We start from the raw sequence: 19,023 nt of genomic DNA, 5'->3' as shown, positions 1-19,023 counted from the left end.
AGAATCCTGAATGTCCAAATGTTTTATTATTAGCAGCTCAAACTAAAGGGGTTGTTCTGGGTAATTGTCTTAATGGTGACCTGCCAGTATATTATCAGGGGACTCTGACACGTGGACCAGGCACCGAGGAGCCAGTATCATTAGTAATTCATTAATAAATGAAGGGTCATATCACAGAAAGCTCCACCATGATCCATGAAGAAGAGACCGTCCTCCACATCTAGAGGGAAGAAGGTTCCTACAGAGAAGGAGGTTCTTTGCTGTAGGAGCAGTGAGATCATGGAGCGTCTGCTAGAAGAAGTGGTCATGGTGAACGCTCTGGGGGTCCTGAGGGGCCCCCCAATGCTCAGATTGTAGGGTTATAGTTGGATTTCTGGGATTAACGATCTAGGCATTTATTCTGATCACCAGGTTGAGTGTTGGGAAGAAATATTTCCTTAATGATGAGTCAAACTGGATGAATATTACAGGACAATGGACCCTCCTCTTGTGTGGAGTCCGGTGCAGATGTAGGTAATGGCTTCTCCGATATTGATGTATATAGCAAACACATTTGGCACCTTTAAAGCAACCACAAGGAAGATGTGGTCCCGTGGTGACACCCTTGGTGTACACACCATACATATGGGCAGTAGAGGTGCTGGAGGAAGGATCTACATGGGGACAGCACACAGGAACAAATATAAATCTAAATATTGAGTTAAAATTTCACAACCAGAAAACCCTAAAGGCTCGTTATAATGTGATACAAAAATCATAAAGATAAATTCAAAAATCCATCTTATTTTTTATTACATTCCCAGAAAGCTTTTTAACATTCACTGAGCCGTTTCTTTTCATAACAGACAAGGGGGAAGAAGTGTCTCCCCTCCCCCAGCAGGAAGTGTCAGCATCAGGTGACACTGGAGGTGTGGCCCCATCGTCACATCCTGCAGATAATTCCTGATGCATACAGATAGACACGGGCTGATGGATCCAGGGCTAGCCATCTTTTGGTATCAGTTTCCTATTCAGGACAATCCCAAATTTATCTCTGAGTAGACCAGGTATCTCCTCGTCGCTGAGTTCTCTCGTGGTCTTCACACTTCCACCTCCCTTCATGTACTCGGTGCTGGTCAGCCGATGCCCCATGTATGTCAGTCTGGCACGTGGAAGCTGTAGAGTGCACAAGGACCTTATAAGAAAGAACGAGCTTGGGTCAGTCTGATGAAACTCGCACATCTCTCGGTATTCTTCAGATGACCTCTCCTCCAGGGTGAACTTGTAAAGACTTCTCCAGGCCTCCTCATCCTTCCTCTCTATAAACCACTCCTCTCCATCTACACGTAACCGGTACACACCGCTGTCCTGCTCCTCTTCCCATCCTGCCTCCAATGGGATCGGTTCAGTTATCATTTCCCCAAAACCAACATCACACAGCCATCTCCTTCCTTCCAGCTCTACCACCAATAGCATATGGTCAAATGGTGGCCCATACACACCGGTCACTGGGTCCCTAACTCTTCCTGATAACATTCGTGCTTGGAACCCAACTTGCTGCAAGACCCAAAAGAAAAGACTATTGTTCTCGAAACAGAAGCCTCCACGTTTCCTTAGGACAATCTTATCAAATATCCAGCAGATATCCAGAAGGATCTTCTCCCCGCTGTGGACACTGAGGTTTTCAAAGGGCACAGAGTGCAGGTGGTGGTGGTGTAAAGTGCGTAGAGTAGACAGGGAGGGTTGTATTGACGCTGCTGTGAATTCGGTAATCCCAACCCTCCGGAGATAGTGGTTCAGATCCATCTTGGACAAGTCCTAGAAGAGAACTATCACTGATTAGTCAAGAGAAACCAAGAACATGGCAAATAATTCTCCTATGGCCATTATGATTTGGTGACGACTTATAGCGGGCTGGTCAACCATGACAGGACATGACAGGTCAGAAGAAGACATCTAATGAAATGCACCGCCATTGTGTAGCATCATGGACACACTTATGAGCCTTACTGATTGAGACAGATTAAGGATCACAATATCTGCATCTTGAGTGGTCTACACTCCTCCACCTCCAACCGGAAAGGTTCTGTGACCCCTTCCCCAAAACTAACATCACAAACCCATCTCCTTGCTCCTAGCTCTACTGTGAATATCATTTGGTCATATAGTGGGACAGAAACCCAAGTTATATGGTCCCTCATCCTGGATGACACCATCTGTGTTATAAAAGCCGGAAAAAGACCATTGTCCTCACACCAGAAACCTCCTCATCATCTTATAACTATATTGTCATATATCCACGATAATGTCCTCTCCACTGTGTATGGTCACAGCCCGAACATGATGGCGGTGTAATGTCTGTAATGCTGAAGTTGAATGAGGCTCAGAGTCTGTAAAACTCACCCTTTGGGGGTCCAATTTCAGGTCCATGGTGTGACGTGTCCTGTATGATAAAATATTCCAATTATTACAGTTTCAGCCACATCCCATTTATTTTAAAAGTTCTTTGAAAATAGAACAGAAATAAATTAGAAATATAATACTGCCCCATGTATAGAAACTGCCATAATATGGCACTCTATACACAAGAATATAATTACTATAATACTGCCCTCTATGTACAGGAATATAACTACTATAATACTGCCCCCTATGTACAAGAATATAACTACTATAATACTGCTCCCTATGTACAGGAATATAACTACTATAATACCGCCCCCTATGTACAGGAATATAACTACTATAATACTGCCCCCTATGTACAACAATATAACTACTATAATACTGCCCCCTATGTACAAGAATATAACTACTATAATACTGCCCCCTATGTACAAGAATATAACTACTATAATACTGCCCCCTATATACAACAATATAACTACTATAATACTGCCCCCTATGTACAAGAATATTACTACTATAATACTGTCCCCTATGTACAGGAATATAACTACTATAATACTGCCCCCTATGTACAGGAATATAACTACTATAATACTGCCCCCTATGTACAGGAATATAACTACTATAATACCGCCCCCTGTGTACAAGAATATAACTACTATAATACCGCCCCCTATGTACAGGAATATAACTACTATAATACTGCCCCCTATGTACAAGAATATAACTACTATAATACTGCCCCCTATGTACAACAATATAACTACTATAATACTGCCCCCTATGTACAAGAATATAACTACTATAATACTGCCCCCTATGTACAAGAATATAACTACTATAATACTGCCCCCTATATACAACAATATAACTACTATAATACTGCCCCCTATGTACAAGAATATTACTACTATAATACTGTCCCCTATGTACAGGAATATAACTACTATAATACTGCCCCCTATGTACAGGAATATAACTACTATAATACTGCCCCCTATGTACAGGAATATAACTACTATAATACTGCCCCCTGTGTACAGGAATATACCTACTATAATACCGCCCCCTGTGTACAAGAATATAACTACTATAATACCGCCCCCTGTGTACAGGAATATAACTACTATAATACCGCCCCCTATGTACAGGAATATAACTACTATAATACTGCCCCCAATGTACAGGAATATAACTACTATAATACTGCCCCCTATGTACAAGAATATAACTACTATAATACCGCCCCCTATGTACAGGAATATAACTACTATAATACCGCCCCCTATGTACAAGAATATAACTACTATAATACCGCCCCCTGTCTACAGGAATATAACTACTATAATACCGCCCCTATGTACAGGAATATAACTACTATAATACTGCCCCCTATGTACAGGAATATAACTACTATAATACTGCCCCCTATGTACAAGAATATAACTACTATAATACTGCCCCCTATGTACAAGAATATAACTACTATAATACTGCCCCCTATGTACAAGAATATAACTACTATAATACTGCCCCCTATGTACAAGAATATAACTACTATAATAATGCCCCCTATGTACAGAAATATAACTACTATAATACTGCCCCCTATGTACAAGAATATAACTACTATAATACCGCCCCCTGTGTACAGGAATATAACTACTATAATACCGCCCCCTGTGTACAGGAATATAACTACTATAATACCGCCCCCTATGTACAGGAATATAACTACTATAATACCGCCCCCTATGTACAGGAATATAACTACTATAATACCGCCCCCTATGTACAAGAATATAACTACTATAATACCGCCCCCTATGTACAAGAATATAACTACTATAATACCGCCTCCTATGTACAGGAATATAACTACTATAATACCGCCCCCTATGTACAGTAATATAACTACTATAATACTGCCTCCTATGTACAGGAATATAACTACTATAATACTGCCCCCTATGTACAGGAATATAACTACTATAATACTGCCCCCTATGTACAAGAATATAACTACTATAATACTGCCCTCTATGTACAAGAATATAACTACTATAATACTGCCCCCTATGTACAGGAATATAACTACTATAATACTGCCCCCTATGTACAGGAATATAACTACTATAATACTGGCCCCTATGTACAGGGATATAACTACTATAATACTGCCCCCTATGTACAGGAATATAACTACTATAATACTGCCCCCTATGTACAGGAATATAACTACTATAATACTGCCCCCTATGTACAAGAATATAACTACTATAATACTGCCCCATTGTACAAGAATATAACTACTATAATACTGCCCCCTATGTACAGGAATATAACTACTATAATACTGCCCCCTATGTACAAGAATATAACTACTATAATACTACCCCCTATGTACAGGAATATAACTACTATAATACTGCCCCCTATGTACAGGTATATAACTACTATAATACTGCCCCCTATGTACAAGAATATAACTACTATAATACTGCCCCCTATGTACAAGAATATAATTACTATAATACTGCCTCCTATGTACAAGAATATAACTACTATAATACTGCCCCCTATGTACAGGAATATAACTACTATAATACTGCCCCCTATGTACAGGAATATAACTACTATAATACTGCCCCCTATGTACAGGAATATAACTACTATAATTAATAATAATAATAATTCCTTTATTTATATAGCGCACACAGATTACGCTGCGCTGCACAGAGCTTGTTATATCAGTCCCTGTCCCCAATGGGGCTCACAATCTGATCAACCTACCAGTATGTTTTGGAGTGTGGGAGGAAACTGGAGGACCCGGAGGAAACCCACGCAAACACGGAGAGAACATACAAACTCTTTGCAGATGTCATTCCCACCTGTGAGACATTCTGACATTTGCATGGAATTCTCTTTAGTCAACATACAAAGCTTCTTCTACCCCATACGAAGAGAATTCTAGAGAATTGCACAAGTTTTTGCCGTAATGATAAACAGAAAGGTGGAATTATTTGCATTCAGTTACTATAATACTGCCCCTATGTACAAGAATATAACTACTATAATACTGCCCCTATGTACAAGAATATAACTACTATAATACTGCCTTCTATGTACAAGAATATAACTACTATAATACTGCCCCCTATGTACAGGAATATAACTACTATAATACTGCCCCCTATGTACAGGAATATAACTACTATAATACCGCCCTCTATGTACAGGAATATAACTACTATAATACCGCCCCCTGTGTACAAGAATATAACTACTATAATACCGCCCCCTGTGTACAGGAATATAACTACTATAATACCGCCCCCTATGTACAGGAATATAACTACTATAATACTGCCCCCTATGTACAGGAATATAACTACTATAATACTGCCCCCTATGTACAAGAATATAACTACTATAATACCGCCCCCTATGTACAGGAATATAACTACTATAATACCGCCCCCTATGTACAAGAATATAACTACTATAATACCGCCCCCTGTGTACAGGAATATAACTACTATAATACCGCCCCTATGTACAGGAATATAACTACTATAATACTGCCCCCTATGTACAAAAATATAACTACTATAATACCGCCCCCTATGTACAGGAATATAACTACTATAATACCGCCCCCTATGTACAAGAATATAACTACTATAATACTGCCCCCTATGTACAAGAATATAACTACTATAATACTGCCCCCTATGTACAAGAATATAACTACTATAATACTGCCCCCTATGTACAAGAATATAACTACTATAATAATGCCCCCTATGTACAGAAATATAACTACTATAATACTGCCCCCTATGTACAAGAATATAACTATTATAATACCGCCCCCTGTGTACAGGAATATAACTACTATAATACCGCCCCCTATGTACAGGAATATAACTACTATAATACCGCCCCCTATGTACAGGAATATAACTACTATAATACCGCCCCCTATGTACAAGAATATAACTACTATAATACCGCCCCCTATGTACAAGAATATAACTACTATAATACCGCCTCCTATGTACAGGAATATAACTACTATAATACCGCCCCCTATGTACAGTAATATAACTACTATAATACTGCCTCCTATGTACAGGAATATAACTACTATAATACTGCCCCCTATGTACAGGAATATAACTACTATAATACTGCCCCTATGTACAAGAATATAACTAATATAATACTGCCCTCTATGTACAAGAATATAACTACTATAATACTGCCCCCTATGTACAGGAATATAACTACTATAATACTGCCCCCTATGTACAGGAATATAACTACTATAATACTGCCCCCTATGTACAGGAATATAACTACTATAATACTGACCCCTATGTACAAGAATATAACTACTATAATACTGCCCCCTATGTACAAGAATATAACTACTATAATACTGGCCCCTATGTACAGGGATATAACTACTATAATACTGCCCCCTATGTACAGGAATATAACTACTATAATACTGCCCCCTATGTACAGGAATATAACTACTATAATACTGCCCCCTATGTACAAGAATATAACTACTATAATACTGCCCCATTGTACAAGAATATAACTACTATAATACTGCCCCCTATGTACAGGAATATAACTACTATAATACTGCCCCCTATGTACAAGAATATAACTACTATAATACCGCCCCCTATGTACAAGAATATAACTACTATAATACTGCCCCTATGTACAGGAATATAACTACTATAATACTGCCTCCTATGTACAAGAATATAACTACTATAATACTGCCCCCTATGTACAGGAATATAACTACTATAATACTGCCCCCTATGTACAGGAATATAACTACTATAATACTGCCCCCTATGTACAGGAATATAACTACTATAATACTGCCCCCTATGTACAGGAATATAACTACTATAATACTGCCCCCTATGTACAGGAATATAACTACTATAATACTGCCCCCTATGTACAAGAATATAACTACTATAATACCGCCCCCTACGTACAAGAATATAACTACTATAATACTGCCCCTATGTACAGGAATATAACTACTATAATACTGCCTCCTATGTACAAGAATATAACTACTATAATACTGCCCCCTATGTACAGGGATATAACTACTATAATACTGCCCCTATGTACAGGAATATAACTACTATAATACTGCCTCCTATGTACAAGAATATAACTACTATAATACTGCCCCCTATGTACAGGAATATAACTACTATAATACTGCCCCCTATGTACAGGAATATAACTACTATAATACTGCCCCCTATGTACAAGAATATAACTACTATAATACTGCCCCATTGTACAAGAATATAACTACTATAATACTGCCCCCTATGTACAGGAATATAACTACTATAATACTGCCCCCTATGTACAAGAATATAACTACTATAATACTACCCCCTATGTACAGGAATATAACTACTATAATACTGCCCCCTATGTACAGGTATATAACTACTATAATACTGCCCCCTATGTACAGGAATATAACTACTATAATACTGCCCCTATGTACAAGAATATAACTAATATAATACTGCCCTCTATGTACAAGAATATAACTACTATAATACTGCCCCCTATGTACAAGAATATAACTACTATAATACTGCCCCATTGTACAAGAATATAACTACTATAATACTGCCCCCTATGTACAGGAATATAACTACTATAATACTGCCCCCTATGTACAAGAATATAACTACTATAATACTACCCCCTATGTACAGGAATATAACTACTATAATACTGCCCCCTATGTACAGGTATATAACTACTATAATACTGCCCCCTATGTACAAGAATATAACTACTATAATACTGCCCCCTATGTACAAGAATATAATTACTATAATACTGCCTCCTATGTACAAGAATATAACTACTATAATACTGCCCCCTATGTACAGGAATATAACTACTATAATACTGCCCCCTATGTACAGGAATATAACTACTATAATACTGCCCCCTATGTACAGGAATATAACTACTATAATTAATAATAATAATAATTCCTTTATTTATATAGCGCACACAGATTACGCTGCGCTGCACAGAGCTTGTTATATCAGTCCCTGTCCCCAATGGGGCTCACAATCTGATCAACCTACCAGTATGTTTTGGAGTGTGGGAGGAAACTGGAGGACCCGGAGGAAACCCACGCAAACACGGAGAGAACATACAAACTCTTTGCAGATGTCATTCCCACCTGTGAGACATTCTGGCATTTGCATGGAATTCTCTTTAGTCAACATACAAAGCTTCTTCTACCCCATACGAAGAGAATTCTAGAGAATTGCACAAGTTTTTGCCGTAATGATAAACAGAAAGGTGGAATTATTTGCATTCAGTTACTATAATACTGCCCCTATGTACAAGAATATAACTACTATAATACTGCCCCTATGTACAAGAATATAACTACTATAATACTGCCTTCTATGTACAAGAATATAACTACTATAATACTGCCCCCTATGTACAGGAATATAACTACTATAATACCGCCCCCTATGTACAGGAATATAACTACTATAATACCGCCCCTATGTACAGGAATATAACTACTATAATACTGCCCCCTATGTACAGGAATATAACTACTATAATACCGCCCCCTATGTACAGGAATATAACTACTATAATACCGCCCCCTATGTACAAGAATATAACTACTATAATACTGCCCCCTATGTACAAGAATATAACTACTATAATACTGCCCCCTATGTACAAGAATATAACTACTATAATACTGCCCCCTATGTACAAGAATATAACTACTATAATAATGCCCCCTATGTACAGAAATATAACTACTATAATACTGCCCCCTATGTACAAGAATATAACTACTATAATACCGCCCCCTGTGTACAGGAATATAACTACTATAATACCGCCCCCTGTGTACAGGAATATAACTACTATAATACTGCCCCCTATGTACAGGAATATAACTACTATAATACCGCCCCCTATGTACAGGAATATAACTACTATAATACCGCCCCCTATGTACAAGAATATAACTACTATAATACCGCCCCCTATGTACAAGAATATAACTACTATAATACCGCCTCCTATGTACAGGAATATAACTACTATAATACCGCCCCCTATGTACAGTAATATAACTACTATAATACTGCCTCCTATGTACAGGAATATAACTACTATAATACTGCCCCCTATGTACAGGAATATAACTACTATAATACTGCCCCCTATGTACAAGAATATAACTACTATAATACTGCCCTCTATGTACAAGAATATAACTACTATAATACTGCCCCCTATGTACAGGAATATAACTACTATAATACTGCCCCCTATGTACAGGAATATAACTACTATAATACTGCCCCCTATGTACAGGAATATAACTACTATAATACTGACCCCTATGTACAAGAATATAACTACTATAATACTGCCCTCTATGTACAGGAATATAACTACTATAATACTGGCCCCTATGTACAGGGATATAACTACTATAATACTGCCCCCTATGTACAGGAATATAACTACTATAATACTGCCCCCTATGTACAGGAATATAACTACTATAATACTGCCCCCTATGTACAAGAATATAACTACTATAATACTGCCCCATTGTACAAGAATATAACTACTATAATACTGCCCCCTATGTACAGGAATATAACTACTATAATACTGCCCCCTATGTACAAGAATATAACTACTATAATACCGCCCCCTATGTACAAGAATATAACTACTATAATACTGCCTCTATGTACAGGAATATAACTACTATAATACTGCCTCCTATGTACAAGAATATAACTACTATAATACTGCCCCCTATGTACAGGAATATAACTACTATAATACTGCCCCCTATGTACAGGAATATAACTACTATAATACTGCCCCCTATGTACAGGAATATAACTACTATAATACTGCCCCCTATGTACAGGAATATAACTACTATAATACTGCCCCCTATGTACAGGAATATAACTACTATAATACTGCCCCCTATGTACAAGAATATAACTACTATAATACCGCCCCCTACGTACAAGAATATAACTACTATAATACTGCCCCTATGTACAGGAATATAACTACTATAATACTGCCTCCTATGTACAAGAATATAACTACTATAATACTGCCCCCTATGTACAGGGATATAACTACTATAATACTGCCCCTATGTACAGGAATATAACTACTATAATACTGCCTCCTATGTACAAGAATATAACTACTATAATACTGCCCCCTATGTACAGGAATATAACTACTATAATACTGCCCCCTATGTACAGGAATATAACTACTATAATACTGCTTCCTATGTACAAGAATATAACTACTATAATACTGCCCCCTATGTACAGGGATATAACTACTATAATACTGCCCCTATGTACAGGAATATAACTACTATAATACTGCCTCCTATGTACAAGAATATAACTACTATAATACTGCCCCCTATGTACAGGAATATAACTACTATAATACTGCCCCCTATGTACAGGAATATAACTACTATAATACTGCCCCCTATGTACAGGAATATAACTAGTATAATACTGCCCCCTATGTACAAGAATATAACTACTATAATACCGCCCCCTATGTACAAGAATATAACTACTATAATACCGCCCCCTATGTACAAGAATATAACTACTATAATACCGCCTCCTATGTACAGGAATATAACTACTATAATACCGCCCCCTATGTACAGTAATATAACTACTATAATACTGCCTCCTATGTACAGGAATATAACTACTATAATACTGCCCCCTATGTACAGGAATATAACTACTATAATACTGCCCCCTATGTACAAGAATATAACTACTATAATACTGCCCTCTATGTACAAGAATATAACTACTATAATACTGCCCCCTATGTACAGGAATATAACTACTATAATACTGCCCCCTATGTACAGGAATATAACTACTATAATACTGCCCCCTATGTACAGGAATATAACTACTATAATACTGACCCCTATGTACAAGAATATAACTACTATAATACTGCCCCCTATGTACAAGAATATAACTACTATAATACTGGCCCCTATGTACAGGGATATAACTACTATAATACTGCCCCCTATGTACAGGAATATAACTACTATAATACTGCCCCCTATGTACAGGAATATAACTACTATAATACTGCCCCCTATGTACAAGAATATAACTACTATAATACTGCCCCATTGTACAAGAATATAACTACTATAATACTGCCCCCTATGTACAGGAATATAACTACTATAATACTGCCCCCTATGTACAAGAATATAACTACTATAATACCGCCCCCTATGTACAAGAATATAACTACTATAATACTGCCCCTATGTACAGGAATATAACTACTATAATACTGCCTCCTATGTACAAGAATATAACTACTATAATACTGCCCCCTATGTACAGGAATATAACTACTATAATACTGCCCCCTATGTACAGGAATATAACTACTATAATACTGCCCCCTATGTACAGGAATATAACTACTATAATACTGCCCCCTATGTACAGGAATATAACTACTATAATACTGCCCCCTATGTACAGGAATATAACTACTATAATACTGCCCCCTATGTACAAGAATATAACTACTATAATACCGCCCCCTACGTACAAGAATATAACTACTATAATACTGCCCCTATGTACAGGAATATAACTACTATAATACTGCCTCCTATGTACAAGAATATAACTACTATAATACTGCCCCCTATGTACAGGGATATAACTACTTTAATACTGCCCCTATGTACAGGAATATAACTACTATAATACTGCCTCCTATGTACAAGAATATAACTACTATAATACTGCCCCCTATGTACAGGAATATAACTACTATAATACTGCCCCCTATGTACAGGAATATAACTACTATAATACTGCCCCCTATGTACAGGAATATAACTAGTATAATACTGCCCCCTATGTACAAGAATATAACTACTATAATACTGCCCCCTATGTACAGGACTATAACTACTATAATACTGCTCCCTATGTACAGGAATATAACTACTATAATACTGCCCCCTATGTACAAGAATATAACTACTATAATACTGCCTTCTATGTACAAGAATATAACTACTATAATACTGCCTCCTATGTACAAGAATATAACTACTATAATACTGCCCCCTATGTACAGGACTATAACTACTATAATACTGCTCCCTATGTACAGGAATATAACTACTATAATACTGCCCCCTATGTACAGGAATATAACTACTATAATACTGCCCCCTATGTACAAGAATATAACTACTATAATACTGCCCCCTATGTACAAGAATATAACTACCATAATACTGCCCCCTATGTACAGGAATATAACTACTATAATACTGCCCCCTATGTACAGGAATATAACTACTATAATACTGCCTCCTATGTACAAGAATATAACTACCATAATACTGCCCCCTATGTACAGGAATATAACTACTATAATACTGCCCCCTATGTACAAGAATATAACTACTATAATACTGCCTCCTATGTACAAGAATATAACTACTATAATACTGCCCCCTATGTACAGGAATGTAACTACTATAATACTGCCCCCTATGTACAAGAATATAACTACTATAATACTGCCCCCTATGTACAGGAATATAACTACTATAATACTGCCCCCTATGTACAGGAATATAACTACTATAATACTGCCCCCTATGTACAGGAATATAACTACTATAATACTGCCCCCTATGTACAGGGATATAACTACTATAATACTGCCCCCTATTTACAGGAATATAACTACTATAATACTGCCCCCTATGTACAGGACTATAACTACTATAATACTGCCCCCTATGTACAGGAATATAACTACTATAATACTGCCCCCTATGTACAGGAATATAACTACTATAATACTGCCCCCTATGTACAGGAATATAACTACTATAATTAATAATAATAATAATTCCTTTATTTATATAGCGCACACAGATTACGCTGCGCTGCACAGAGCTTGTTATATCAGTCCCTGTCCCCAATGGGGCTCACAATCTGATCAACCTACCAGTATGTTTTGGAGTGTGGGAGGAAACTGGAGGACCCGGAGGAAACCCACGCAAACACAGAGAGAACATACAAACTCTTTGCAGATGTCATTCCCACCTGTGAGACATTCTGGCATTTGCATGGAATTCTCTTTAGTCAACATACAAAGCTTCTTCTACCCCGTACGAAGAGAATTCTAGAGAATTGCACAAGTTTTTGCCGTAATGATAAACAGAAAGGTGGAATTATTTGCATTCAGTTACTATAATACTGCCCCTATGTACAAGAATATAACTACTATAATACTGCCCCTATGTACAAGAATATAACTACTATAATACTGTACCCTATGTGCAAGAATATAACTACTATAATACTGCCCCCTATGTACAGGAATATAACTACTATAATACTGCCCCCTATGTACAGGAATATAACTACTATAATACTGCCCCCTATGTACAGGAATATAACTACTATAATACTGCTCCCTATGTACAGGAATATAACTACTATAATACTGCCCCCTATGTACAGGAATATAACTACTATAATACTGCCCCCTATGTACAAGAATATAACTACTATAATACTGCCCCTATGTACAAGAATATAACTACTATAATACTGCCCCTATGTACAAGAATATAACTACTATAATACTGTACCCTATGTGCAAGAATATAACTACTATAATACTGCCTCCTATGTACAAGAATATAACTACTATAATACTGCCTCCTATGTACAAGAATATAACTACTATAATACTGCCCCCTATGTACAGGAATATAACTACTATAATACTGCCCCCTATGTACAGGAATATAACTACTATAATACTGCACCTATGTACAAGAATATAACTACTATAATACTGCCCCTATGTACAAGAATATAACTACTTTAATACTGCCTCCTATGTACAAGAATATAACTACTATAATACTGCCCCCTATGTACAGGAATATAACTACTATAATACTGCCCCCTATGTACAGGAATATGACTACTATAATACTGCCCCTATGTACAAGAATATAACTACTATAATACTGCCCAGTATGTGCAAGAATATAACTACTATAATACTGCCCCCTATGTACAGGAATATAACTACCATAATACTGCCCCTATGTACAAGAATATAACTACTATAATACTGCCCCCTATGTACAGGAATATAACTACTATAATACTGCCCCCTATGTACAGGAATATAACTACTATAATACTGCCCAGTATGTACAAGAATATAACTACTATAATACTGCCCCCTATGTACAGGAATATAACTACCATAATACTGCCCCTATGTACAAGAATATAACTACTATAATACTGCCCCCTATGTACAGGAATATAACTACTATAATACTGCCCCCTATGTACAGGAATATAACTACTATAATACTGCCCCCTATGTACAGGAATATAACTAGTATAATACTGCCCCCTATGTACAAGAATATAACTACTATAATACTGCCCCCTATGTACAGGAATATAACTACTATAATACTGCCCCTATGTACAAGAATATAACTACTTTAATACTGCCTCCTATGTACAAGAATATAACTAGTATAATACTGCCCCCTATGTACAAGAATATAACTACTATAATACTGCCCCCTATGTACAAGAATATAACTACTATAATACTGCCCCCTATGTACAAGAATATAACTACTATAATACTGCCCCCTATGTACAAGAATATAACTACTATAATACTGCCCCTATGTACAAGAATATAACTAGTATAATACTGCCCCCTATGTACAGGAATATAACTACTATTATACTGCCCCCTATGTACAGGAATATGACTACTATAATACTGCCCCTATGTACAAGAATATAACTACTATAATACTGCCCCCTATGTACAAGAATATAACTACTATAATACTGCCCCCTATGTACAGGAATATAACTACTATAATACTGCCCCTATGTACAAGAATATAACTACTATAGTACTGCCCTCTATGTACAGGAATATAACTACTATAATACTGCCCCCTATGTACAGGGACATAACTACTATAAAACTGCCCCCTATGTACAAGAATATAACTACTATAATACTGCCCCCTATGTACAGGAATATAACTACTATAATACTGCCCCCTATGTACCGGAATATAACTACTATAATACTGCCCCCTATGTACAAGAATATACCTTCTATAATACTGCCCCCTATGTACAAGAATATAACTACTATAATACTGCCCCCTATGTACAGGAATATAACTACTATAATACTGTCCCCTATGTACAGGAATATAACTACTATAATACTGTCCCCTATATACAGGGATATAACTACTATAATACTGCCTCCTATATACAGGGATATAACTACTATAATACTGCTCCCTATGTACAGGAATATAACTACTATAATACTGCCCCCTATGTACAAGAATATAACTACTATAATACTGTCCCCTATATACAGGGATATAACTACTATAATACTGCTCCCTATGTACAGGAATATAACTACTATAATACTGCCCCCTATGTACAAGAATATAACTACTATAATACTGCCCCTTTGTACAAGAATATAACTACTATAATACTGCCCCCTATGTACAAGAATATAACTACTATAATACTGCCCCCTATGTACAGGAATATAACTACTATAATACTGCCCCCCATGTACAAGAATATAACTACTATAATACTGTCCCCTATGTACAGGAATATAACTACTATAATACTGCTCCCTATGTACAGGAATACAACTGCTATAATACTGCCCCCTATGTACAAGAATATAACTACTATAATACTGCCCCCTATTTACAGGAATATAACTACTATAATACTGCCCCCTATGTACAGGAATATAACTACTATAATACTGCCCCCTATGTACAGGAATATAACTACTATAATACTGCCCCCTATGTACAAGAATATAACTACTATAATACTGCCCCCTATGTACAAGATAATTACTACTATAATACTGCCCCCTATGTACAGGGATATAACTACTATAATACTGCCCCCTATGTACAGGGATATAACTACTATAATACTGTCCCCTATGTACAGGAATATAACTACTATAATACTGCTCCCTATGTACAGGAATACAACTGCTATAATACTGCCCCCTATGTACAAGAATATAACTACTATAATACTGCCCCCTATGTACAGGAATATAACTACTATAATACTGCCCCCTATGTACAAGAATATAACTACTATAACACTGCCCCCTATGTACAGGGATATAACTACTATAATACTGCCCCCTATGTACAGGAATATAACTACTATAATACTGCCCCTATGTACAGGAATATAACTACTATAATACTGCCCCCTATGTACAGGAATATAACTACTATAATACTGCCCCCTATGTACAGGGATATAACTACTATAATACTGCCCCCTCTGTACAGGGATATAACTACTATAATACTGCCCCCTATGTACAGGAATATAACTACTATAATACTGCCCCCCATGTACAAGAATATAACTACTATAATACTGTCCCCTATGTACAGGAATATAACTACTATAATACTGCTCCCTATGTACAGGAATACAACTGCTATAATACTGCCCCCTATGTACAAGAATATAACTACTATAATACTGCCCCCTATGTACAGGAATATAACTACTATAATACTGCCCCCTATGTACAGGGATATAACTACTATAATACTGCCCCCTCTGTACAGGGATATAACTACTATAATACTGCCCCCTATGTACAGGAATATAACTACTATAATACTGCCCCCCATGTACAAGAATATAACTACTATAATACTGTCCCCTATGTACAGGAATATAACTACTATAATACTGCTCCCTATGTACAGGAATACAACTGCTATAATACTGCCCCCTATGTACAAGAATATAACTACTATAATACTGCTCCCTATGTACAGGAATACAACTGCTATAATACTGCCCCCTATGTACAAGAATATAACTACTATAATACTGCCCCCTATGTACAGGAATATAACTACTATAATACTGCCCCTATGTACAAGAATATAACTACTATAATACTGCCCCCTATGTACAAGATAATTACTACTATAATACTGCCCCCTATGTACAGGGATATAACTACTATAATACTGCCCCCTCTGTACAGGGATATAACTACTATAATACTGCCCCCTATGTACAGGGATATAACTACTATAATACTGCCCCCTCTGTACAGGGATATAACTACTATAATACTGCCCCCTATGTACAGGAATATAACTACTATAATACTGCCCCCTATGTACAGGAATATAACTACTATAATATAAAAGGATGTAAGTATCTCACCAGCTCCACAATCATTCAAAGTCCACTCAGCCTCTGTTCAGATGTGAAGGGATATGAACGGCCTCGGTTTATGTACAACAATCCACAAAGCTATAATATTGCTCTATATGAACCTCTCCTGGGGCTCCTCTATATCCTGGGCAGTATGCCGGTATATAATATTCTTGTGTTATATATGATCTGTGAGTATCTGACACTTCATGGAGGGGCTGATCTCTTGTGTCTGTCGCTCTCTATCACTCAGGTGCGATATTATTTAGGGGAGGACATGTCTAAAGATAAATAATGGCCCCTCGTGTCCCGGGTCACTCACCTGATGAAGTTCCTGCAAGACGAGTAAAGCCTCGAGTCCCCAGGAGTCATATAACACGTCATGTCATTTCCTCATAACTTACATGGGATTGGTCACAGCACTGAGGGCTGAACATATACTACTATCACTTAAAGGGGAAGTACCGAAAAATCACTTTTTTATGGATTATAATGGGAGGTCGGAATACATGTCCTGGAGAAGTCAGATTGGTTCTGGTTCTGTATCTATGTAGTAAGATTGGTTTCGGTACTGTCCCCATGTAATATGTTTAGCTATTTTATAGCTTCTGTGTAACAAATTTTATGCAAAAATTTGATCCTTTAAAAATTCTAGACCATCGGGGTAACCACTATCTCCTGTGATTAAGTTTATACTGCTACTCCGGGCCGATTCTAGTTTTTTTTTGCTGCCTGAAACGAAAACTGAAACGCGATTTCTCCCGTCCACGACAATCCTAAGTACTATATATCCCAAACTACACAATACAGCTCCCTAATAATTTAAATAGTGCCACCCTAATAAACTTACCGTATATACTCGAGTATAAGCCGACCCAAGTATAAGCCAGGCCCCTAATTTTACCATATAAACCTGGTAAAACCTATATTTTTTTACTCGAGTATAAGCCGAGTTGGGGTTTTCAGCACATTTTTTTTGTGCTGAAAAACTAGGCTTATACTCGAGTATATATGGTATATATAAAACACCAACCTAATGAACTATACAGAACCCCATATACAGCCCCCCACCGTAATAAAAATCTGCCCCTGTAGAGGGAACCTCCCACTTTAATTATATACAGTACCCTATAACAGCCCTCCCCATAAATGC

At 36.9% G+C, this 19,023-nt stretch overlaps 1 protein-coding gene across 3 annotated transcripts; it reads right to left on the bottom strand.

The window, feature by feature from the left end:
* Positions 1-763: 763 nt before the first annotated feature.
* On the bottom strand, positions 764-18,284 carry LOC140076004 (arylamine N-acetyltransferase, pineal gland isozyme NAT-3-like). Of its 3 annotated transcripts, none has more exons than XM_072122498.1 (3): positions 18,193-18,281; positions 2,383-2,422; positions 764-1,797 (listed from the first exon to the last, which is right to left on the bottom strand). In XM_072122498.1, the coding sequence occupies exons 1-3, from the start codon at positions 18,252-18,254 to the stop codon at positions 982-984; spliced, it is 918 nt and encodes a 305-aa protein (XP_071978599.1). In that variant the 5' UTR covers positions 18,255-18,281; the 3' UTR covers positions 764-981. The 3 variants fall into 3 exon arrangements, with proteins under 3 accessions (XP_071978599.1, XP_071978600.1, XP_071978601.1); XM_072122499.1 differs by lacking the exon at positions 18,193-18,281 and adding an exon at positions 17,880-17,901; XM_072122500.1 differs by lacking the exon at positions 2,383-2,422 and having other exon boundaries at positions 18,193-18,284.
* Between the last annotated feature and the right edge of the window lie 739 nt (positions 18,285-19,023).

Source organism: Engystomops pustulosus, chromosome 8 (assembly GCF_040894005.1).
Source record: "Engystomops pustulosus chromosome 8, aEngPut4.maternal, whole genome shotgun sequence".
Classification (NCBI taxonomy): Eukaryota; Metazoa; Chordata; class Amphibia; order Anura; family Leptodactylidae; genus Engystomops; species Engystomops pustulosus.
This window is presented reverse-complemented; position numbering and strand designations above follow the sequence as displayed.

Bases quoted from the DNA above. Each gene is read 5' to 3' on its own strand.
- LOC140076004 (XM_072122498.1), bottom strand. From the start codon at position 18,254: ATGACGTGTTATATGACTCCTGGGGACTCGAGGCTTTACTCGTCTTGC. The intron at 2,423-18,192 runs GTGAGTGACCCG...TTTATCATACAG, and splicing joins TCTTGCAGGAACTTCATCAG to GACACGTCACACCATGGACC. The intron at 1,798-2,382 runs GTGAGTTTTACA...GTTCTCTTCTAG, and splicing joins TGAAATTGGACCCCCAAAGG to GACTTGTCCAAGATGGATCT.